We start from the raw sequence: 25,739 nt of genomic DNA, 5'->3' as shown, positions 1-25,739 counted from the left end.
CTAGGCTAACAAATGTAGAGAACCACCGATAAAGACAGTATTGTATACATCAATGGTTCTTGACCTTGGCTCCAACGCCCGCAGGGGGCGGAAACGCTCAGAGGGCGATATTAGGGGCGCTGAACAAAAATGGCGTCGCAGTATATGTACGATGTAGTAGGGACACATGATTTTATAGTAGAACAATAGTTCCATGCATCACTGAGTTCTCATAGCAAATAAACATTCAACAAATTCCGTCGAATCTGGAAATTTTCGTCACGATCCGCGTGAAATATATGTACCGACGATATTTGCAACATATTTCCATGAATGCAATGGTTTATTTTAATTCATGTAAAATAAATTGCGTGTACTTTTAGATCGGCGATTGCCTGTTAAAACACTTCCGTCACACGTAGCTCGGGTTATTTTCCACAAAATGTTTCGAACTGGGTATTGCATCGTGCAACGCACAGCGTGTAGAAATCGATGAAAGAGGCACCGTGACACTTTTGAGATTGAAAGTTCTTTCTACATCAAAGTTGCTTTGATTCTTTTTATTCAAAATTATTAACTAAACTTACTCCTATTCGAGAGCTAAAAAATGAAATTGGCAGAATATTTCTTCATCGTATCATAATGGATGATACTGTTTGGTGTTGTAACCCATCACCTCACATGAACGTTATGTAATATGGATTGCTTTGTTTAGAATACATTCGTATTAAAGATAATAACTAGGTACAGTACTGAATTCTATGAGAGCAAAGATCTCTGCCATTCTCAGTTGATTTACTGGTCACACAAAGCAATAAAACAAAACCCTTACAATTAAATTTCCAGTAATGCCATTCGCAGATGTGAATTCGGGATGTGAACATTAGGCTTGAACCAGTTGGTATGAGCCTTGTTATGACAACCTTGCCTCGATCCCGAATATAGCACCTATAATATTAATATATCGCTAATTAATCGAGTGTCCCTCGGGTGAGATTTAATCGCGAAATATTTCCAATAGTAAAGTCCCAACCCGAAAAGACCGACCGGACTTCGACCTCTTACCTATTGTATTTTACTACAGTCCTTAAAATATGGGGGGCGCCCGACCCAGGCAATTTTTGAAAACGGGCGCTGGAGGAAGAAGGTTAAGAACCACTGGTAGACATCATACAAAGTTCAGACATCACTCATTACGATTGTATTTATTTGATGAGGTTAGTTCATGAGAAACGTATTGTAGTCAAGACAGAGTTACACGGATTTCTTAGTACTGCGGTCGTTAGTTCATTTCAATTGATACATCAACTTACTTCGGAAAACAATTCATGAACAACGGATATTTTTGGTTTTCGAGTCACGACCAATTTCAAACATTGCACGCGATGGAGTGTGGACGTTTTGCGTCAAAATGTTGCTCCAGCAAAGAAACGACAAGCCATAATTTTTGGATTTGTATGCTGCTGTTAACATTTGAAAACGTTGAAACGAGTCCGGAATGCAGTATGACGTATCCTTGCGCCGACAAACTTGGACGTGAGTAGCCATATCGATTCTTGATTATTACTGGCTACGCTACATGAATGGGATGATCGAATTAGTCCGAACAATTTGTTTTCCAATGTTGATAAATGAAATGGATGGTGATATTTGCATGTCGGGACCGTCTTATATACATCAGTGCTAAGCTTGTGCTAATTTGCTAAGTCCATCGTACATCACTGATGCTATGCGGAAAAATAAGCAATATTTTAGCATGGGACATTTCCCAGTCAATATAGATGACATTGGATCCTAATGCTTAGCAGGGATATATAGAACTCTATATATCCCTGATGCTTGGGACACAATGGGACAGTAAAGTTTATGTTTACAACTTTATTCAATGCGAGCCCGAAACCTAGGTTTCTGAGATACATAATATTTCTTGTTGATCGAGTATCCATGCAATGATTGCAAATGATCGCCAAATCGTCATGTACCTTACCTTGACACCCATGCACCCTCATTTATCTCTTCACAACGAAACCTACACAGTTAAAACTTTCAACAACTGTTGTAAATCTTACGACCCTATTCGTGCATACCATATGGGGTTCTTAAATTATGGGTCGCGAGGGGTATAATTTTCGGTCGCGACGGCCCCAGAGCGATCTTGTAATATGTACATAATAGCCTATTTGTTGAATTTCTTTGTTGGTATCCGAGGTCACTGTGCTGGATATTATACTATAAGCAAGACACGCAGAACAAATCATTACTACAATATGGTTTGACCATGAAATTGTGTCGACCTTTGTGTTACACAAATTGGTTTGACTTCATTATAAGATTTATCCGACATGGATGTCTCTTGAAAACACCGTCGGAGAAAGTTGGGATGCTTTAGTGTCGGGTTGTGGAACAAGCGGGTGCGGGACTATGAGACACATGTATTTTGAAGCCAGCGCCTTCCTCGCCGTAACAAATGAAGACATGAAGTCATGGCCAGCATACGGCTTGGCAAAGCGCTGTGCCAACAAGATCTGCGGGCATAAGACTTTGGCCAAAAAGACCATGCACCGTTGGTTAGCAAAAACCATGGATGTTGCTGTATCCGTCGTCGAAATGGTCTACACCGGCAGATTTCCGTCCTTGCAATCTGAGTAGACAGTAGTACAAAATGCAACATACAAATTGCGAGATAGCGTAGTGGTATAATCCACAGCTACAACATCATTGGGTTTTGGGTTCGGATTCAAGTTCGACCGAGGTCGACTCCAGAATTCCTAACTAAGCGTTGGAGGTTTATCTAGGCACCTCCTCGCCATCTCATCCGCGTAAGCGGTAGTGCGGAGCATGGACCGGAGGCGGATTGGATATCCGGCCGGATTTTTTCAATTTTGGCAGGCACCGGATTAGTACTTTTTCTTTTACGGCCGGAGCCGGATCAGTACTTTTTTGATACGGCCAGGATCTTTATTAATAAGCATGACTTTTGTAACGGAATAACTACCAACCACACGTCAGTAACCGCCAATCCAGGGCGAAAATAAACGAGTAACATTAATAAATTCACGGAACCACCGTACCGTCGTAGGGCGGAGCATGGACCGGAGCCGGATTGGATATCCGGCCGGACTTTTTCATTTTTGGTCGGAGCGGCCGGAGCCGGATCGGAGCCGGACCAGAGAATTGAAAAACAGGATCGGAGTCGGATCAGAGAATTTGTCGATCCGCTCCGCACTAGTAAGCGGTGTCTTACAAGAGCCTAGTAATTGGTCGTGCTACAAGTCGGCAGTTACGGAATCAAAAATAAGTAGTATCAGCCTGCTGTAAATGACCATTGCAGTCGACAAACACCATGAATACAACAAACAACAAATGCAGTACAAATGCGGCCTGCAGAGTAGAAAAGTGTACCCGACTTTGAAAGGGCGTCCTACAGAAATGTTTCATAGAACTGTATAGTGTACAACTGTCGTCTGCGCGTTCTTTATACAGGCCTGAAACGCGTAGCATACTAATATTAAAATAGATTATTTTTTATGTGTGAGGCTTGCGCCGCGAGATGCTTTTAAACTCAGATTTGGGTCGCGGCCTGAAAAGTTTAAGAACCGCTGTTGCATACTATCCAACGATCTAGTTTGTAAAGCATCATTTGGATTAAACTGTTGTGCTTGATTTATACCGCGACATATTTCTGAGGTAGGTTATATTTTCGTGTGCCACCTTAAGCGTGTGAGTGAATACACTACATACTCTTTTCGTTGATTGCAATTCAGTTAAACGAATTAGGTACCACAACAGCGTAGTCATTTCGACCACAAGTGAGAGTTTTGAATAAGTGCATGCAGGCCATTGCATGACGATGGAAGATTTGTGTGCTGCAATCGATTTTAGCCTGCAAACGCTTGAATTCCTTTCTACTCACGCGCTCAATATGCCGAATCGAACGGCGGCCAGACACGAGACAGGGGTCGGCAAACTTTGACTCGCGGGTCGCATTCAACATCTGAATCCATTCGCGGTCCGCACTATAGTAAATAGAGAATATTAGCCAATACGCAATACTTTTATTTAATTATATAGTGGCCGAGGAAATATGGAGATAATATATAAATGTAAAGGAATGGAAAGAACATTGTATATCAACAATCGTATCACAAATTATGAGGTCACCAGCATGAAATTTCGGATGAGAGAGCGTTCAATGCGTATTTAAAACAAACCAAATATGAGCGTCAGAAATACCGACAAGATATAAAAGCCGGTCGTCCTCAATATCCAATTTGTCAAAATTAGCGATGAAAATCGCTTGTGCCGTTTCTTGCAACAGGATGGAAATTTGAATCTGTGGGCACCGATCTGTTCATAAATGAGCTGATTATATATAGGCTACTTCTGTTTTGACTTTCTGTGATCTTTAGCAAATGAAACCTTTAAAAATGCGTGTGCCTTGAGGTCAGGCTATTGTGGTAGCAACACAAATAAGAAATACACATCATAGTAAGACTATATCTTATCATGGTCGTGGTGAAATATAATTAAAAAAAGGTTTAGTCAAGTCTTCGCAATAAGTAGATATCCAGTGCGCATTTTATCGATATTTTTCTTGCGGGTTTCGGGGGTCGAACAATACGGTGTTGCAAGGCCGTAGTTGGCCCACCCCTGGGCTAGATCGATCTCAACTATATAGCTTCATAGTGTTGGCCTATGACGAGCGTAGCGATTGGGGTGCAGCCGCTCCGAGTAACATATTTGACCGTGACGGTTGGGCTCTATACACTACTTCAATGAAAAGTACAGAGATCACATCCTAGCGAGTGTCACAATAAATCTGCGTAGTGAGCTAAATTGCCGTCGTATTCATGGTATCGTACCGGTAATCATGTATGAATAAATGAAAACCTTGCTATGAACGCAATTTTGTAATGTATTCAATCAATCAGTTTATTGATATTTTCATCATTTCAAAACATCACAAGTCTGCGATACAATGAAAAGATAGGAAGGTGTCGAAACAACTTGGAGTAGCCTTTAAGATCAGACACCCACCCTAGCCTAGGCGAAGTAAAGAAGGGGCATGCACACTGAATGAAAAGTAATGCAGAGAATATAAGACGCAAGCGACAACATGAGGAGGCATGTGGCGGAGGGCGAGGTCGATGTTAGGTCGTGGTCCGGTAATCCTGAAGGCTGTGGCTACAGTATTCATTTAGAAGAAATTGCTTGTATTTTGACTTGAATGCGGACATGCTCGACGACTGTCGGATAGCCGGCGAGATGCTGTTCCACAACTGGGGTCCGGCATACTTGATAGAGCAATGCGTCTTCTTGTATTCCGTCCTTATCATATGGTAGTTGTTCTTCGTTGACGCGCGTGTGCTGTACTTGTGCGCTTTTGACTCCGAGGTGAAGTAGTCGTTGAAATTTGAAGGACATTGACGGCAATGGAACTAATACATATACTTGGCAATTTCTAGCTTCCTCATATCCTCTATGTTTAGAACACCAAATCTTTTGAGAAGCGATTTGTCAGTTGCACATCCAGGCCCCGTGGGGCTTTGGCAATGATAAGGATGATCCGATATTGAAGTTTTTGCAGTGGTTCAATCGTATTCTTGCAGGCAGCACCCCAACAAAGAATTCCGTATTGTAACTTTAATGGGAATAGAGTGCCTTCTGAATCTAATAAACAAAGATTTAAATTGAAGTGGCTTTAAAACGTCGAAGTAGCCACCACTCCGAGTATGCTCAATTTGGACACATTTTGTAGAATGCCATTATTAAGTAGCGCATTTTATGGCGGCCAAAAAGTACTCAATTGAATTATTCTCAAGCACCTGTTACCCGTAGACATAAAAACGGACAAGTGATGAAAATAAAATGGATAATCAATTGTACTTATGTGCGAAAATCGTTGCCCAACAGAGGGACTGGCGTACTCGAAGCCTGCACAGCTGAAAAGCCGAGGCGGGCCCTGGACGGTGAATCTGACTGTGGACATCGGCACCATTACCTACGGCTGGCTGAAGTTGAAGAGGCGACTATACAACGGCCGCATACCAGGTCCTACAATCACAGTAAGGAGGGGGGATTTGTTGACGTTAAACTTGGTATTGAGTTTTACGAATCAGTCCTGATTTCGTAGACGCGAAATGGGTATTTGAATTCAGAAAAACAACCTCTCACCGGCTGGGAATGAACTCGGGGTGGCGTTCAATCACTTAAACCACCCGAACACGACCAATATCCACACACACGGACTTCATATCAGTTCACAGGTATTGCAATTTAGGATTATTCCTATAAACCAAGTATGTCAACCAAACACATCCATTCATTCGGCATGCAGAGAATGCGTGCTGAATGTTGATGTCAATTCGTAGATAGTGCATCCTGTGCAGGATGCCTACTCCGAAATGCACATTGCGCAGGAGAATGTAGAGCCGCGACGAAGGAACACAGTTATGGTTGCTCGTTGTATGAGTGCGAGAGAACTGCTATCAATTATATTATATTAAATCGACCGTAGGAAAATATCTGCACTTTTTGTTTCGTCAAAACATGGTAGTAGGCAGTCAGAGAACAGTAGTCTGAGACCGCTAGACTGGCAATATTGTTATATTCCTATATAACATATAAAGGGGTCCATGCAGATGAATCCTGTCTAGTTTATTCCATATCCAAGCACAACAATGACTGTAAAACTGATGAAATAACTTCTCTGGAGTTTTGGAAATGCGCCTTAGCCAGATATACCATATCTTTTGAATGTCAGCTGAATATATCGGGGTTATCGGTGAATACGCTAGCTATCGGTTTTATCAGCTCAAAATCCCGATATCGGTCGGATAGTAGCCTACTTGTCAATACGTAGAATTTGACGCGTTTCTTACGTCTTAAAGGTGGTCAGTAACGAAGTACTTCTACTTTTAAGGAGCACTCAAGTAGGTTTTGCATACTTTCACTACTTATTCAAGTAGTTGTGATTTTAGACAACTTTCACTTGTATAATACGTAACAGTTTTTGATTTTTAAGCAAGACTATATACCTGAAATAATCATATTTTTACTTACTTGAAAATCGCTACTTCCAATTGTACCCGGGTTCAATTCCCGCCGTGGGGGTGAAAAGAAGATGTCTGTCCCCGGTAGCCAATTTAACATGGATATTTGACGTCCAGATGGATCATTACCGCTGTCCGCTGTAATGCGAACGTGCTCTACATATGTAATATAAATGAGGCCGTAAATAATTGCAAAAAAGTTGAACACCCCTGCTCTATGGGTGACGAGATAGCGCAGTGGTATAATTCACAGCTGCAACACTGATGGGTTGCGGGTTCGAGTCAGACCGAGGTCGCCTCCAGAATTCCTACGGAAGTGTTGGAAGTTTATCTAGGCTCCTCATCGCCATCTCATCCGTGTAAGCGGTGTCTTATAAAGCCTAGAAGTGGGCCGTGCTACGAGTAAGCAGCTATGGCATTTTATGAAGAAAATTGAACTGGTGTAAATCAGAGTTGGATCAATTGTAATTTGTAATTGAGCTGAAAGTAATTAATTACATTTTTTCCTGTAATTGTAATTGTAATTGTAATTGAAGCATTTCTAATTTGTTTAATTGTAATTGTAATTGTAATTTGATCAAAATTTTGCTCAATTACAATCTCAATTACATTTTCATGGAAACCTGACAATCACAACATAAAATAATTATTTAATCAATCAATCATTTATTCGTCGCACCAGTGAAAATCCGGTACGAACCAGGATGACGACGAGGGGCCTTAAGGCCTTAGTAAACAGTCACCACATTTAATAATTGACCTATTTACATCGGTGTTCTATGCGTGCTGCGTTATAACTAGATAATTCAGTCACGCTAAACTGTTTCCCATACTTCAGTAGCAACAGAAAACTTTGTGAATTACAATATAGGCTAAACCAGTGGTTCTCAAACTGGGGGCGTGGCCCCTTGGGCGGCGTGAAAGCATTTGAACGCGGGGTGCGACGCTCCAGTGAACTGAAATCTTTACCGCGCTTGGCCTGATTCACCTCCGTTTTATGATTATTGCTAAGTGTATAGTCTGAATTTAGTATTGGAGAATTCTCTCATCAACAGTCATAACCTTCCATACCATCAAACCATATGTAAGCATTGCTAACTTTCTGGTTTCATTGTGTGCTATGACGATAAGGGGGGCACGAAATAGACTACTCACTGTCATAAAGGGGGGGGGGGGCATGTCTAAAAAAAGTTAGAGAACCAGTGGGCTAAACTAAATCTTAATATTTCAAAAATGGATGAACAGCAAATAAACTCTTCTGAAACCTGTGCTGAACCATTTCCTACACCACGGTCAAAGTTTTTTAAAATCTCTGACCAGTACCGAGGCTTGTTGCAACAATAGCAAAAAAAAATTCAAGTTTCCAACACAGGCTTCATCAAACTTGATCAAGCATTTGTAGAGATGTTATCTCAATCTTACCTCCAATCTTGGCCAAATTTATTGGGGCCAGAAACTTTTCGCACCCTATTGTTCATGAAATGCAATCTAACAGTTTCCGAGTAAGTGAAAATGTAAATGCGAACCAAAATATTGTAATGCTTAGTTATCATGAGGTTCTTTCCTTTTGTATTTATTTTAATTTTACGCACCTTATCGGTATCATCCTTATCGCTGACGCCTTTCCAATAACATTTAATTATCCTGACGCAGCTCTGAGTAGCCTAATCGTTTGACTACATTTCATTGACTGTCATTGTAGCCTAGTCGCTGTTAGTCGCTCAAACCTTTGGTTCTTAACAGTCGCTTGAAACATTTTTCTGTGCTTTTAGTTTTCAGTACTCATGATTGGGAATAGTTCGAATAAGTTCGAGTTTTTTTTAATTAAAGGGTATTCTACATATCAGGAATGAAGCATGAATAGCTTGAGATTGTTGCTAATTACGTCACTACGGTTGTCAAAGAACACCTCTTTACTGAATCAATTACCTGTTTAAAAGTAATTGTAATTGTAATTATAATTGTAAATAATTACATGTTCAACAGTAATTGTAATTGTTATTGTAATTAGATATTTTTAGCATTGAGTAATTGTAATTGTAATGTAATTGAAACATGCAAGGAAGTCATTGTAATTATAATTGAATTAAAATATTGTAATTGATCCAACTCTGGTGTAAATGACCATATTAAAGTCGACAAGCACCAATGAATACCACAAACAACAACAAATCGCTTCTAAAAAGGACCGACGAAGAAATATCGAAAAATACTGTGACATCGGGCACTGGGTCGAGGTGGATGTCAGTTAAAAAGACCCCAACTGGTCCCCCTATCTTTTCATTACTTCGCCTTGTGCGGCTTGTAGGTTATGTCGCATTGCAACTAGTGTGTGTCTTGGGCAGATGAAAATATAACCCGACTATTATTGACGATTATTGATGATTATGGCTTGGGTACCAACAATGACTACTTTGACCAACTCTTCTTCTACTTTAGCGGCAATCCTGACCTCTTTAACCACCTCTATATCTAGGACCCACAAGACAACGTCCTTGTGTCAGTTGATCCGGGCTCGCACCATCAGTACGTCTACAAGATTCACCCGCAACACGCCTCCGGTACATATTTCTACCATGCCCACCACCATGGTGCCACAGACTTTCAGGTACGTGACATTCTCGCTTGTCCGGATAACCTTTCTATATTCAGGAAACCGCAGGTCGAAAGCGGTCTGTCGGGAATGATAATCGTCGAGGACGATCCGCGTGACATGTCGCCCGAATTGAGCGCTGTGTCTTGTCCCGACCACTGCGAGAATGACATTCAACTATTATTTCAATCCGCATTATTGTACGAAGATAAAGTCAGTGCGTTCCGATTTCTACAATTTTTCATGCAGGATTACATAGGATTCAGGTAGAGATTGGATTTGTTATGATTGTGAATGTGAATGTGAATGTCAACAACTCCGAACACTGTGCAGTAGAGATAGGCGCCGAGTTACGGGGTGGCGCAGCCACCCCATGACAGATTTATGGGGTGGCGGCCACCCCATACAATGAGATTAAACGCCCGCCGTTTGCGATTTCAAATCATCAGCGCTGTCAATTAGCGAGTCCGTGATAGCGCGTCAATTCCAACTATTTACCACTAACCGATACGCGCGCGAATAATTGCATACGCAGCTTCGTCGGCGACACGAACTAGTGCTTAGAACGCCCCAATAAATTGTTATCCGTGATTAGTAATCAGCGGCGATATCCCTGGTAATCAGACAATCGAAGCAACCTCGTTTACGACGTCGATAGCGACACGCTTGCGCTGAGAAACACCGTCTTCTCTCTCGACAAGCCGAACGAATTCATTGCTCTAAAAAGTCTTTGCCAACTTTTATCGGGAAATGTAACAATGCAGCTCAGATGTCGTTATAAGGAGCAAACAATTGTCGCGATGTCAGACTCAGAACCCGATTGTGCTGTACGCAAGTTGAGGAGTTACTGATTAGATTGGCGCTTTCTCATTTGCTATCATCTGCAGGCTACTAATTCTTGTCTGCTTTATACACTCGTATTCCCTCGGTGTCACTTGTCAGTGTTTGATTTGTTATTGATACTGTGCAATGTGCAGTGCAGAGCGTTTAATTACGTTGTCAAATATTGATGCAACTCGAGATTCTCGGTGGCGCAGATTCTGAATTTATTCGATTAGTTTGAACGGGAACCTTTTATATTCCCACAAAATTTATTGCTGGACGGACTCTATCGAGCGCAACCATATCGCGGATCGAATTTAAAACCTTTAGGATATGTATTTCTATTGATAAGGTCGCGGCATGCGCCCATATTGCTCTTACTGCAATAACACTTGGATAAATAAAAGCGCACCATTTTACGATCAAATTCGACTGGCTGATCGGGGCCTAAGTAGGCCCCGGGCTGAAATTAACCAGCGTATCGTCGGCATTAAAACCCCAGGTGCGTAGCCAGTGACTTTCTCATTTATAACTAGAAATCCCGTCCTTTTGAAATGCCAATTCACTAATTCGTTTTACCGATGCTGCGTACTGCAAATTAGCGAGAATCGTTTGTATGCGAAATGGGTCATCGATATCTCATGTGCACTATCGTCGGTGGTTTGATTTAGCGCGTCGGTATGCAGGCCTGCTACCGTCCGCAGAAACATTTTCGCCAAACAGTAACAATCTCCGAGTGTAATATAGTTTGTGTTTATGTATCTTTTTGATTAAAACTTCTGCCCGCGTCTGAACAAATTGTGCTCGTTGCCATTGCCGAATCTGGGTATTTGGATATGACTAGCGCACCCTGTAATTGTAATTATTGCAGGTTGGCGGCATGTCTGCAATTTCGTTGTTAGCGCAACCTTGACGGCCGATTGTACAGTCCGATAAAATTGATCACTACTGTATTTCGCACAGCGTACTGATGCTGATTTCAGCAACCTAACGACCCTTATTAGATGTACAAATTCGACCTCATCGTTAGAAACTTGTATTTCATCGCGCGCTCTGAAAAAACTTGTATTTCATCGCGCGCTCTGAGAAACACCATATCCTATCGCGATTTGACATCCAAATATACGTTCACCTTCTACAAAAAAGTGCATTATTTGCGTCGATGAGGTCCGCAAGCCGCGATTAAAATATTTTGTGAACCATTTTTGTGATAAATATTCTCGGGGCGCAAAGTTGAACAGTGTTTTATTATTGTGTGTGCCTGCTAGTTGGAATTTATTCCAATGCCCATAATATTAATCCAATTATGCTTTACGGACGTAAATCGGAAAATGCAGCAATGCAGTCAAAATCGATGTTTTGATCAGCAACCAATTGTCGCGATGCGAGCTACTCAATACTAAGTAAAAACCCATCGTGTTGGCGGTTAGGGATAATTACTAATTGGCCGCGCGCGTTTGTCTACCTTTCGTGTTCCAGGATTGTCGCGCGCGTGTTACTGCTCAGTCCAGCGACGAAAGCCGAGTACGCGACAATCTATGACCTAATATCGCAATCATCTCAGCGGGAGATCGCGTCGCGTGCACAGACGAATCTCGCTAATTGGGCGAGGTCCCGCGTAACACCGAATTTGCAACTGAATATTAGCGTCAGAATGATCATTTCAAAAGGAGGGGTTTCGACACCCTCCTGCTGGCTACGCGCCTGCCGCCACCCCATGCAAAAATAAAAGTCGGCGCCTATGAGTAGAGTTGTTGGGTAGAATAGTAGGTTGAAATTGATCCAAATTTGTTGTGCAGCGTTTTTCTTTTAGGCAACCTAACAATTTAATCAGTGAATCCCCGGAATCCAGAAAATAAAAGTTGTCCTTGAACAACACCCCACTGTTCAGCGCATGTCAGCCCCCAATATATCACATTACTATTATTCGAGCAATGGAATACTCATGTTTAGTTTGCCACATTCGAGTTAAGACATGAAATACAATGGATATTTAGAAATGTATATTAGGCTAGTTATTTAGCCAACGGACCACATTCGGTTCATAAATGTATTAATGTGAATGTTGTAGAAAGTTAACATATGCACCTTTTATGCGACCACATATGCGCCTACATATCCATCTCTGCATGTTAAAATAATCCAATGAATGCACAACTTCAGGAATTTAGAGAAGATTTCATCGGACAACACAACATTAATGGACTGGCTTTCACGCAATGTTAACTACTACACCACCAACGGGCAACTGCAACCAAGATTAGAAATGAGAACTTCTCAAATATACAGATTCCGGTACTGAAGTCTAGTCTATTCCATATTTTAAGGAAAGTTACATATTGTTCTTCCCGGAAGATAATTCTGGGTTTCGCCATCACAAAATTGCTGTAGAATATCTTCCTCATTTTAGCGCAGTTACGCAATAACGCATGATGGCATATTGGCGCTCAGGCGACAAGGGCGTGACTTTTTAACAGAGGTATCAGCGTGACGACTTTCAGTCGGAGTGTTCTGGTATTGGCGCTGCTGCGCAGATGTGACCGAAATATAGCCAATAATGATTCTCAAGTTCAAGTAGACGTATTCCCGTAAAATTTCACTTGATACAAGTAGTAGTACGTTTTATGACATGCCAAGAATTACTTTCACTAAAAATAGAGAACAAAAGTCCCGATAATTACACCAGTAGCTGATAGCAGTAGAGTGGGATTCGCGGGCTTTCTTCACCGATGACAGAGCTTTCAATATTCCATAAGACATTTTTGCGAGCAAAGCAGATCTCATAAATATATGGTTGATTAACTTTTGTCACCGCCATCAAGGAGCTACATCGCCTGATCGTTTTGAACTTATTGAAATATATCCCAACACTAGTCCTCAGGCAGCCATTTATTGCTTACGCAGATTAGGTATTGTTCTTCCATCCATGTGTCTTACAGCTAATTTTCAGAATGATCAATTCTGGTGGATATCTCACTCTTGAGCTTTACATAACCGACGAAGCAGGCAACCCTACTTCAAATTGTGAGGTCCGTGAGATTGCACTGGACGGCATTTATCTACCAAAACCCAGGAGATTGCGCGACGGACAGACTTTATTGGTAGCTGGTGCTAAGACGGACTGGCTCGTAAAATGTGACACCCCGGGCACGTACAAAGTAAGACGCACACATGCCCATACTTATCATGTCGGGGAATCTTTAAGACGTCCTTACGTGGATTTCGACATCATTAAAGGGAATATATTTGGGCTTCTCATCTACTTTTTTCAAAGGTTCATTTACAAAAGCTTAAAATTTGCAAAGATTTGTTATAGCTCTCATAAAAATATTTTACAGTCACACGCACAGGTGTGCACCTACTGCACAAACTGTATGCATGACTCATCTCAACAACCGGAAATACCGGAGAGATTATGGCTCTCTAACCATATATTGTTAGTCTGGAGCTGAACAGATAGAATAAAAACACTGCACTCTGCTGTGGAATTCCTTCTCACCCCGAAACCATATGCTTGAGCTTAGATTTTGTAATGTGTTACCCTGTCCCTGGATATTGAAAAGAATACTTGGATATGGCGAACAGAGATAGAGAGATAGAGATGATATTCTTTTTCGCCTGCACAATCGAGATGCTTTGACGACGGAGATGCGATACGACCGTAAGGTCACCTAGTCTGCACTAGAGTTGGATCAATTGTAATCAGAGGTGGTCAGTAACGAAGTACTTCTACTTTTTGAAGTACTTGAAGTAGATTTTTCCTACTCACACTACTTTTTAAGTAGTTATGATTTGAGACTACTTCTACTTCTACTTGACAATTTTCAGTTTTTTAGGCAAAAATGAGCGTAGAATACCTACTTACTTACTTACTTGGTGAACCATAACGCCTACTTCTACTTGAGTAGAAATTCCGGCGTTACTTCTACTTCTACTTGAGTAGCGACGGTGACTACTTTGACCACCTCTGATTGTAATTTGTAATTGAGCTGAACGTATAATTACATTCTTTAAGTAATTGGAATTGGAATTGAAGCTTTTTTATTTTGTGTAATTGTAATTTGATAAAAAAAATTCCTATTACAAGTTCAATTACAATACATTGTTATTGAAACCTGATAAGCACAACATAACATAAAATGGCGCTTCTCCGTTTCGCGATCAACAACCAACCGGTGTTCACCGCGACACCAATAACTGTTTCTCATGAACTTGTCGAAATTTAGAAACGTTAAAATAAATTGTATTTCGCGTTGGGATAGGTGTTGTGGGTGCGGGATATTAGATTACGGGTGGGGGATACTAGGGTTCCGTGTGTGGGGATATTAGGGATGCTGGTTAGGGTTGGGGTCAGGGTATCCAAAGATTAGGGTCGTGGGTGTGGGATATTATGGTAGTTAGTGAGTTAGGGTATCCCAAGATTACGGTGGGGGATTTTAGGGTTCGGGTATCCTAAGATTAGGGCTGGGAGTATCGTATCCTTCACCCCAATCCTAATATCCGCCACCCGTAACCCTAATCCACCTTCAACCCTAATATCCCCACAACCCTAATTTTGGGATACCCTAACCTTAACCCACCACCAACCCTAATATCCCCCACTCCTAACCTTAATACACCTCTTACCCTAATATCCTCACGCACAACCCTAACTGTAACCCTAACCCACGTCTAACCCTTATCGCTATCATCCTGACGCCTTACCAATTACATTTCATTTGCCTCACTCAGCTTGGTGCATTCGTTTGATTACATTTCAACCAGCCTATTCGTTGTTAGTCGTTGCCAGTCGCTCAAACTTTTGGTTATTAACAGCTGCTGAAAATCTTTTTCTGTGTTTGTATTTTTCAGTACCCATGATTAGGAATAGTTCGAAATACTTCGAGTTTTTTTAATTAAAGGGTATTTTTCATAGCATGAATGAAACATGAATAGCTTGTGATTGTTGCTAATTACGTCGCTACGGCTGTCAAAGAGCATCTCTCTACCTAAGTTGAATTTATGATTATTCAATTACATGTTTAGCAGTAATTGTAATTGTAATTTGATATTTTTCGCATGGATTAATTGTAATTATATATTGTAATTGATACACGCAAGGGAGTAATTGTAATTGAACTGAATTAATGTAATTGATCCAATTCCAGTCTGCACCCCCGTTTTTTCTCCTCCAAGCTATCCGTGGTTGCTGAGCGCCTAGCAGGATAGCTGCGGATACCAATTTTCGAGTCTTTGGTCTGACCCGGCTGGGGATCGAATCCACGACCAACCGATCGAGAAACCGGACACATCACCATTGCGCTTGCTCTGTAATTGACTAACAAACGAACGAAAAATTTGTTGACTTTAATTTTGCACTTGATTTAGGCTAATCTTGGCGTGCTGGTTCCGAAAATGTCACTGGTTTTTGCTCTACGACATATGCCCAAAATATGCAAATTTTCACGAATTTAGCCATATTACTCTTCCATATCATATAAAAATCCACACTTTTACCATATAATAAGTTATATAGTCAAGGGCTCGATTGAATTATGTAGGAAAAAGGTACTGGTATCGATTTAGGCCGATGTTTTCCACCATTTTTGGTTAGAGGATGCAATCCGAGGATATCACCGAGGATATTTCACACACATATTTGATGCAAACTGCAGGATATATCAAGAAAAATAAACATGACATTCACTATCAGCTATAGGTCCAATGCCCCATTCAGCTTATCCAGTGTAACCTGAAACTCCTATACGCTCGATAATTTGGATTAAGATGAAGATCTTAGGGATAGCAGGCCAAATGATGAAGATTTTGAAATCGAAGTTGATCCAAAACGTAGAGTAGTCCATCAACACGAGTTATTGATCTGACATGAGCTTTGGGACTCGGAATAAAAATCTTTGGAACTTTCAACAGGGATTACTTGGCAAGGTAGAAAAGGTATCTCACTTTTGATCAGGAGAAACAGCCTTTTATTCGTAGGCCTACTCTCGGTAGCATTGTTTATTGCCGTGATACTGGCATTGGCATGATACCGTTACCATGGATTACTGGAGGAGTTAGGAATCCCGATTTACAAGTCAAGTGAATGGCAAATGCTTATAGGTGGCTCAAATAGGATCCCAAAGTGTGCCATTCTCTAAAATGGCAAAGTCTTAGGTGCAGTAACAATTGTACACTCAGTTAGTCTTCGTGAATAATACGGAAACATTAAGAGTAATACAGAAACATTGAATTATTGCAATATCACGAACACGATTGGATCATATGTGTCAGCTTTGAAATATTGTGTTTTCTAGTGGTCAGACAATAAGGTTGCACAGGTAACCCTGATACACATGTGTCACTGCCATATGTTTATGTCGTGCAGCATACATTCAAAAAAGCTAAAATATCTAAATAATTTCCCTAAAAACCTTGACATAGTCAGAGATGGACAAGGAGAAAATGTTCCCCAACATCTGAAGATGATGGGGTAAGATACCAGAGTAGATTGGAGCTTACATATGTCAGCTGACCATTGCTCGAGTATCAAACTAGACAACCTACAGAATTATAGGTTATTAGCGTAAATTTGGACCCTGAAACTCGCGCTTTATTTGTCATGTACAAGCAATATCAGTTTAAATCAACCAAATAAAGCAGTGTCAATGCTTATTTGAAGTCTATATTGAGTTACTTTCGACTGCTTGTGGTTTTTGAAACGTTTTATACAATAAGCACAAAGTAATAAGAGTAGTACGTGCTATTATGTGGGTTATGAGACAATGTGGTGGGTGCCTAACCCAAAACATTGACGTGATAGAGAAAAACGAAAGTCATTTTTGAATTCAGCGTCCAAAAGTTAGTCAAAATCAATTGCCTGATCAAAGTCAACAAAAATAGTGTTGACCAGTGTAATCAACAACAACTGACTATGCAACAACAATTATCAACAATAACTGCCTATGCACTTGCACAGAGATGGTCCGAATTCAACACTGAAAAGGTCTGCATTCGGACCGCGGTCCGCCAGTTCAGCTCTTGACTGAGTTCTTGATTGAGTACTTGATTTTCTTATTATTATCACAGTCCAGTATAAAGAGCCTTCAAGTGCAGTACATTTTTATGTGCTCAATTTAAAGTACAAAGTACGCGACTATAAAGAAAGACGAGTGTATATTTTAGAAAAAAGATTCCCCCTGGTCTTGGAACTTGAGACCTTAAGATCAAGAACCGGGATTTTGAACACCGGGACTCATGCTCTTTTCTTTCACTTTTAGGTCACTTCCTATCCGCGTGAATCGAATGCGGCCTCTATTGGTGATATCGGGAGATACGACGGTGATCTATTAACGTTGCAAGTTTCGGGTGCGAAATCCTTGAAGAAATTCCCGTCGTGTCTGCCCGCCCTACCTCCGTACCTTGTCGACTTGCAGAACGTTGATCAAACGAAGGTCAAGTCTCGCTTTACGGTCGAACTCGGTCCAGATTCGAGCATCAACAGGGAAAAGTGGAGTCATCCCATAAAATACAGGTCAGAATAAACGACAGACAACTAGATAATCCAAATTGTCTGATTAGATCTCTTTGACTGCAGTGGTTCTCAAACTGGAGGGCGCGCCTTCCTTGGGGTCAATTTCACTTCTAAGCTGCGCGCGTGCGCACGCGCATAAAGTGATGACCTTTTTAGTCGTTACGCACTGTTGTTCAAAGGACCGCGCAGTGAGTTGGTAAGTGCGCGCAGATCCGCGAAACATTAGAGGGAACATTGCTTGGGTGGGGTGAAAGCATCTGAGGGGGCGCGAAGCTGCGATCAACTGAAAGTTTTTTCGCGGTCGGCGCGATTTATCTCCAAATCATCGCTATTGCTCTGTGTGTAGTCCAAATTTCGTATTTGAGATTTCTCTCATCAAAAGTCCCACGTATCAACCTATCCGATGGGGTTGCTAGCATTCTAGTTGCATTTTGGGATATGACGATAAGGGGGGTGCTAAATTTTTCACCAAGGAGGCGCGTCTAAAAAAGTTTGAGAACCACCTAATTAGAGGGAAATGCCGGAAATCTAATTTGTAAAATGTTTCTTTGTTCTCATTCTAATTCTACAGCGATGCAGTGAAAATGGCTGTTATTTTTTAATGTCCTCCGTATATTGTCGAGGATCCGGCACAATCACTTTTCCAGTGAAGTTGTATCGACACAGATTTGATTGAACTGTTTTATATTCGACGAGAACAGGTACAGAATGAGACTCAACGAACTGCAGGAATGGATTTTCCTGAATTCAGATGAAGACTCACATCCGCTCCACATGCACGTCAATCATTTTCAGGTGATATTCTGGTACATTTACTATCGATGTGTCAGCTTTTGAAAATACAATTTTTTTTGTTTTTTCGGTAGTGGAATTTGCATTAAACACTGTTTTAAATATACTTTAAAGCTTTAAACACCCCTTGCTTTAAATGCAACCCTACCTATAAGTACTTGATTGTGCCCATCCTTATAGCTATCATGCAACGCGACTCGATTGTTTTTTCCATTACCAGGTAATAAGTTACAACAACTACACAGGCGGCGTAGGTGTGGCCACGGATGATGACAAGGAGTGGTATTTAGTCGACATAAACGACCAAGCCCAGAAGTGTTACTACCAACATGCGGGATATGATCCAGGTGATATCTGCGCGATGTGTCATAATTAAAGCCCGGCTGATTATCTGTTCGCAGATAATATCGAGTTGACATCACACTTTGAAATAAATATCGGTATCGGCCATTGGAGGTGAATAAAATATCGGCAATTTCTGTGACGTCACAGCATGGTCGTATGAAGTCAAAAAACTATATTAATTTTTGACTGGAATATTGATATATTTCAAGCTTACACTTTACGGGTGTCATGATGCAGCCTTTTCAGTTTATTTCACGTTCAAGTATAACAATGGCTGTGAGGCTGTTCAAATAAATGCTCTCAGGATTTGAAAATGGGCATTTTAAAGTAGATTACGCCTCCTTTGAATATCGGCTTAATATATCGGCGTTATCGGTGAAGGTGTTAGATATCGATTTTATCGGTATCGACCCTAAAATCCAATATCGGTCGGGCCCTGGTCATGATACCATGCGGAATTACGCAATTGCGGTCGTGTATTTTGCAGAAATATGCGTGAAAAGCAAGGAGAGATATCCCGCAGTCATTGATGGCGGGCTTGGGCGCTCCCAAAATGGAGACTATCGGGACACGCTTCTTATACCGGCCTTAACTAACGTAACGGTAATGTTCGCTGCATATTAGTTATCGTGATACAGAGGTTATTTGCAGGGCTTTGGAGCAGCCGTAAATTTGCACTGCTCCAGCTCCGGCTCCGGAGCTTTCTTCTATCATACATTAGCTCCGGCTCCAGCTCCGGAGTCGCATTATTACCACTGCTCCGGCTCCAGCTCCGGCTCCGGCTCTGAAAACTATCGAAGGTGTCTGTCTATATCAGGGGTGGGCAACCCGCGGACTGCGGGCCATATGTGGCCCGTCAGAAGGTTTTGAGTAGCCCGCGAGCTAATTTCCCATTATATTATCGAAATTGAATTGCTCAGATTGTGAACTTGCAAGGCCAACCAAAAATATTATTGATCTGGCCGCGACACTTGGGATGTTGATGACTAAAATATCAGTTCCGACGCATTGGCAGATCCAGGGTCCAGTCACATTTTTAGTAAATCGTCGTACATTACAATATACTAAGAAAGTAGTAAAATTTTTCTTCACGCATCGCGTGTTTAATTGTCACACGATTTCTTGCTTTGTAGCCTAACCCCACCTGAAAATGAAAAAACGCCTGATTTAGCCGATTGAGTCTAACTATATTCGCAATTACGAGAGAAAGTCTTTTCGCGTTTGCGCTCGCAGAAAGATCGTCGACGATGAAATGTAGGCACAAAATGATTGTCGTATATTAGCGGAAATCTTCGATATCGATATGTCCAGATGCCGAATAGTCCTGTCCTTGCAAACTGAGCCCAGCGGGCGGTATACACTACAGTCGACCCGCAATATACCCAACAAATATTAATATTAACTTTGAAAATTTTACGCGCCTGGCGCGGCTAGTGGGCAGCGCACTCGTTCGTCAATTTCATGTGACCCTTTAGCCGAAAAGGTTGGCCACCCCTGGTCTATATATAGAATACTTATTTACCCGTAGGTTAGTCATCTATAGTAATCTAGAGTCTTCAGCCTTCAGCCTTCAGTAACATCGGATGCAGCAACGAAGGCATAGGTGCCTGCTTGTGACGTCATATTGAATACATGTCAATTGTCGACAACATCATAGTTGCACTAGAACGCACTTAATCGGTGGCATTGCTGTGTACAGTATTAAAATTCTGGTGCGGCGTTTTAACACTGGCACTGTACTCGTTAACATTAAGCCATACAGCTCAATTCAATCTTTAAATGTACGATTATTATTCAACTGTAACTGTAGTAAAGAGCCATATCGGCGGATATCACGACGTGATCAATAGAAATTCGATTTGTACCAAATGGCCAATGGTTTGACGTTCGATATTGGTGCACTCGTTACCAGTCCATCCGGTGTCGATCAAGTTTATCGGAATATATATATTTTCCCGTTGAAACGAATCGAATAATCGAATTAAACACTGTGCCATGCACATTGCGCCATGCCGATAACGAATTAAACTATGCAGTATGCACATTGCACATTTACAAGTCACAGTGCGCGATAATCCGGGAATACTGGAGTATCAAGCAGGCATCAAGAATGAATTTACGAAACAGATGATTACAAATTGGAAATCGCGTATCAAATCAGTAATTTGTCTCCAACATCAAATAACATGGGGTCCTGACATCGCATTGTGTAGCTCGCATCGCGACAATTGTTTGCTGAGTGTAACGGCGTTTTTGGGCTACTCTCTGCCATCCCCTATTTACTCTCGAAAATCCTTACTGGAGTGAATGACGATCATGCGCAGTAATGAATTCCAATTAGCATGCATAATTGCATACTCTATAACACTGTCCAATTCCGCGGCCCTATTAAAGAACTAACACGAAAGAACGAGTATTTGCTCATCCGATTCATAGCAACGATGAGATGGAATTTCTCGGCTCGTGCTCGTCATATCGACATATGCAACGAAATCACGTTTTTATCTCTCCCATTTCGCGTAATACATAGTGATCATTATTTTGGAACCGTAAAATTGGCCAACAAGGTGGTGCTGATGATGAAATTGCGGGTATGCCGAATACCCACAATATTCCGCATACCGCGAGGTTCGGCACTCATGTATGGAGATTGAACATTGAACATATGACTGCTCTGCTGTTAAATCTCCAGGAACATGGTTAGTCGGAAAAGGTAGCGCCAAATAGGAAAAGATTTTTAATTTCGCGAAGGCCTGCTGTTGAATTATGTGAAATCAGCAGATATGGTTGTTGCATATATAATAGCTTCTTATGAAATACGTCGGAGCCGGAGCTAGCCCTCAAATAACTGGCTCCAGCTCCGGCTCCGGCTCCGGCTAAATTTTATGTAGAGCTCCGGCTCCAGCTCCGGTAAAAATGCACGGCTCCGGGACTCCGGCTCAGGGCTCCGGCTCAGGGCTCCGGCTCAGGGCTCCGGCTCCGGCTCCGGCTCCAAAGCCCGGGTTATTTCACGTGCTATGATTACTTCAATGAGATAGCGATGCCTATAAACTGGAATAACTCAGGCCTACTCTCAAATCTTGAGTAAGGAGGACGATAGTTAATGACGGGCGTCAAAGCTACTTGAAAGAATGAAGAAGAATTCCTATCTAGATCAGTGGTTCCCAACCCTTTTCGACTCACAGCCCCCTTATCAAGATCAACACATACTCCCCCCCCCCCAATATTAACGGAGCCGAAAAACAGGACATATATAGCCTACGAGGAAATTATTCACCCAACTCTGATCGCTGGTGAATTGACCAAAAAAGGTTTTTTTTTCGAGTGGTTGCTCGGAAAACCAGTTTCCGCGTCTACTTTCCGTTCGGTTGACCTTTCTTTCAGTCAACTTTCGCGTCCCATTCGCCCCTTTAGCATTTTCGTCCGCCTGTTTCTAAAAATCGCCCGCTGGTGGCGATATTGCCCACTTTGGGAACCACACTGATCTAGATTCAAGATCAGTGGTTCTCAACCAGGGGTCCGTGGACCCCTGTGGGTCCGCGAAGCATTTTCAGGGGGTCCGCGAAGCCTCAAAATAGTTGATAAGCTAATTTGTATGTTTTTTTAAATTCGGAAAACCACGAGGCAGTTTCGCTTCATTACTAGTAAAACTCCAGACCTGACATCAACAGAATGGCTATCTAAGATGAAATATCCTACTCATTTTAATTGCTAAATTGTCAATAGCCAATACGGATATAATAAACATTTTCCTGTTTAGAGATGTTTTGTTGTGGATTGTGGGGAAAAAAGTTGGATGAGTAAGGTCAATCACGGCGACTTCGAAATGTTTACAAAAATCCATTTTCTTCTATGATATATCTAACCATTTTTCCACAAACTTCAAGATAACCTGCTAGAAATGGCCAGGCTTGACGTTATATGTTCATTAAACAATTTTGTTTGTAACTTTTGGTGCCATATATTTGTTGCGACCATACCTAAATGTGTCGTGGGAAGCGTTACGCGTTATTATTACATTCACCACCACCTAATTGGGTGAAATGGATTTTCGGCACTTGTTACTATCCTATCGAAGGCTCGGATTTTCAAGGCACGACCACGTATTTCAGGAAATGCAATTGCGGAGTTCGTTTTGAAGTAATAAAAGGCAACTCAATTTCTACATGGATAGTATGATCTTATTTTCAAGAAAAGTCATTTTGTTGCTGTTTATCACTAAGCATAAAGTTTTCATTTGCACAAGACAGATGACGATTGCACGATAATTGAACTAAATTTGAACTAAAACTTTGTGGGGGTCCGCGGGGGTCCGAAAGGGGTCCGCGAAGACAAAAAGGTTTAGAACCACTGTTCTAGAATATTGTATTTACGTAGGGTCTGCGCAGTGAGTTGGTGAGTGCGTGCGCAGACTCGCCAAAAATCAGAGGGAACATTGGCTGTTGGTCGCAATTTCAACAACTTTGAACGAAGCTTACATATATACAACTATGGATTGTTATTTGCTATTCTTTTTCTGAATATTTAGATACGTTTTATCCCAAGGGACTACGTCGGTGACGTCATAATCCACTGTCATATTCTCAACCACGAAGACAAGGGAATGATGATGGCAGTTGAGATTGTGAAAGAAGGTGAAGATAACTTATGAAAGATAACAATGCAGTGTCCGACAACTGTAGAAATAGTCCGGCTTTCCAAATTTGATTAGAACTAGAATTAGAATTACTGAATGCGAAAAAACTTGGAAGCTGAATTAGAAATTCTACGCAAACCAAGTTCAGATCATATCAAATCAGATTTCATGATCATAAGTATGAGAATTGAAAATATCTATACACCAAGCTTGGCTCGTTTTGCACAATACAGTTCTCTTGCAGCATTTTGAGGAAAGAAAGAAATTAGACTAAAATTACAATTAGAGCATGGAAACTTTTCAGAAAGTTGATTAGAATTAGATTACCGGCATTTCTCTCTAGTTCAGTGGTTCTCAACCTGGGGGCGTGAAAGCATTGAAGGGGGGCGCGAAGAAGCGGTCAACTGAAATAATTTTTCGCGCTCCGCGCGATCTACCTGCAGCTCACGCGTGTTTCTCTATATACATACTGAATTTCATATTTTTAATTCTCTCATCAACACTCATAACTAGGGCTGGGCACAATGATTCGAGTACTCGAATCTGAATCGAGTATTAATTTAAATGATTCGAGTCGAGTAGTAAAATACGATTTTTTCGAGTACTGAAATTATACGCTTCTCACCACTGAAAGATAATTTATCAACGAGAATTATAGTTTCGATAGTATTTTCCACTGTTGAAGCCTTGAAACCTTGATTGGCGGTATCGTAGCATACGAATCATATAGTACAAAGCAACGAAGCTTACTGGGCGTAGCACATTTCCGACGTCATGATGATCCCACAACATTGGCACCAAGTGAAATGAAATCGGTATGGTCGAAAAAATACCAAAGTATGTTTTATGAGATGGATAACAGGCATTGTATTCTTGGTGATGGCATAAACGGTGCATATCTTAACTTTGACGTGTTACATTCTGTTGTGACGTCATAATGAGTGATACTCGATTAATCGACTCGACTCGAAGCATATTACGTGATTCAGATTCGAATCACTCAGGTACTCGATTTTGCCCAGCCCTACTCATAACCTTCCATGCCATCAAGCAATCTGTTGGGATTGCTAGCATCCCGGTTGTACTTTGTGATATGACGATAAGGGGGGCGCGAAATTTTTCACTATCAAAAAGGGGGGCGTGTCTAAAAAAAGGTTGAGAACCACTGCTCTAGTTAGTCTCATCAGAGTCTGGAACAATGGAACTTTTGTTCATCGCCCTAATTCTAATCACCAGACGCTCAAAGCCCTGACTGGTCATAAAAACAACCAGGCAATAAGTCACGGGGTTGCATTGCAACCTATGCTATTGCGAATGGTGTATTTACCCGCGGCTCGGCGCTTACGACTTTCCAAATCACCACTTGCATCCCAGATGCGAATAAATGATATGACACTCATGGCGGCATGGATATGCACAGATTGTGCGTACGACTGTACTTACATCATCAGTCTCTGTATATGCCGCAAAATATATAACGTCCTATTCCTATGACGGTTGTTGTTGTTGTTTGTTATTTATGGTGTTCCGACAGCATTGGTCATTACACCAGGCCGATATTATTTTTATTATGATTCCGGATTCACCGACTTGTAGCACGGCCCACTTCTAGGCTTCTATAAGACACCGCTGGCGCGGATCAGGTGGCGAGTAGGAGGCTAGATAAACCTCCAACTCTTAGGTAGGAATTCTGGAGTCGACCTCGGTCGGACTCGAACCCGCAACTCCGCTCACTTCCTATGACGATGTGACAGTGTGACACCTATATAGTAATTGCTGATAAGTTAACACCTGCGCTTACAGGAGAGAGCGTATCTGCTGATGTTACATCGGGTGGAGCATACCCAGGAACTTGTCGACCAACAGACCGATACCCGCCCAACAGTGCGCATACTCTGGCTGAAGAGATTGGACGAAATATTCCTTGACAAATGGCTGGCAGCATGAAAAGAAATTCAGCACTAAACCAGCATGCACTTTGCTAATTCCAAATATTATTTGCCGAACGTT

The 25,739-nt window shown here is 41.5% G+C and overlaps 1 protein-coding gene across 1 annotated transcript; it reads left to right on the top strand.

The window, feature by feature from the left end:
• The first annotated feature begins 1,273 nt into the window (after positions 1 to 1,273).
• On the top strand, positions 1,274 to 25,739 carry LOC145448023 (laccase-like). Its single transcript, XM_080326329.1, has 13 exons — positions 1,274 to 1,515; positions 5,893 to 6,077; positions 6,138 to 6,245; positions 9,508 to 9,639; positions 9,694 to 9,890; positions 12,610 to 12,741; positions 13,397 to 13,604; positions 17,703 to 17,956; positions 18,658 to 18,751; positions 18,969 to 19,095; positions 19,581 to 19,696; positions 23,622 to 23,727; positions 25,533 to 25,739. The coding sequence occupies exons 1-13, from the start codon at positions 1,308 to 1,310 to the stop codon at positions 25,655 to 25,657; spliced, it is 1,992 nt and encodes a 663-aa protein (XP_080182455.1). The 5' UTR covers positions 1,274 to 1,307; the 3' UTR covers positions 25,658 to 25,739.

The sequence above is a fragment of the Botryllus schlosseri genome, chromosome 10, assembly GCF_051294905.1.
Source record: "Botryllus schlosseri isolate E-star chromosome 10, Bs_hap1, whole genome shotgun sequence".
Lineage (NCBI taxonomy): Eukaryota > Metazoa > Chordata > Ascidiacea > Stolidobranchia > Styelidae > Botryllus > Botryllus schlosseri.
This window is presented reverse-complemented; position numbering and strand designations above follow the sequence as displayed.

Bases quoted from the DNA above. Each gene is read 5' to 3' on its own strand.
- LOC145448023 (XM_080326329.1), top strand. From the start codon at position 1,308: ATGAACAACGGATATTTTTGGTTTTCGAGTCACGACCAATTTCAAACA. The intron at 13,605-17,702 runs GTAAGACGCACA...TTTCACTTTTAG, and splicing joins ACACCCCGGGCACGTACAAA to GTCACTTCCTATCCGCGTGA. The intron at 17,957-18,657 runs GTCAGAATAAAC...CGACGAGAACAG, and splicing joins AGTCATCCCATAAAATACAG to GTACAGAATGAGACTCAACG.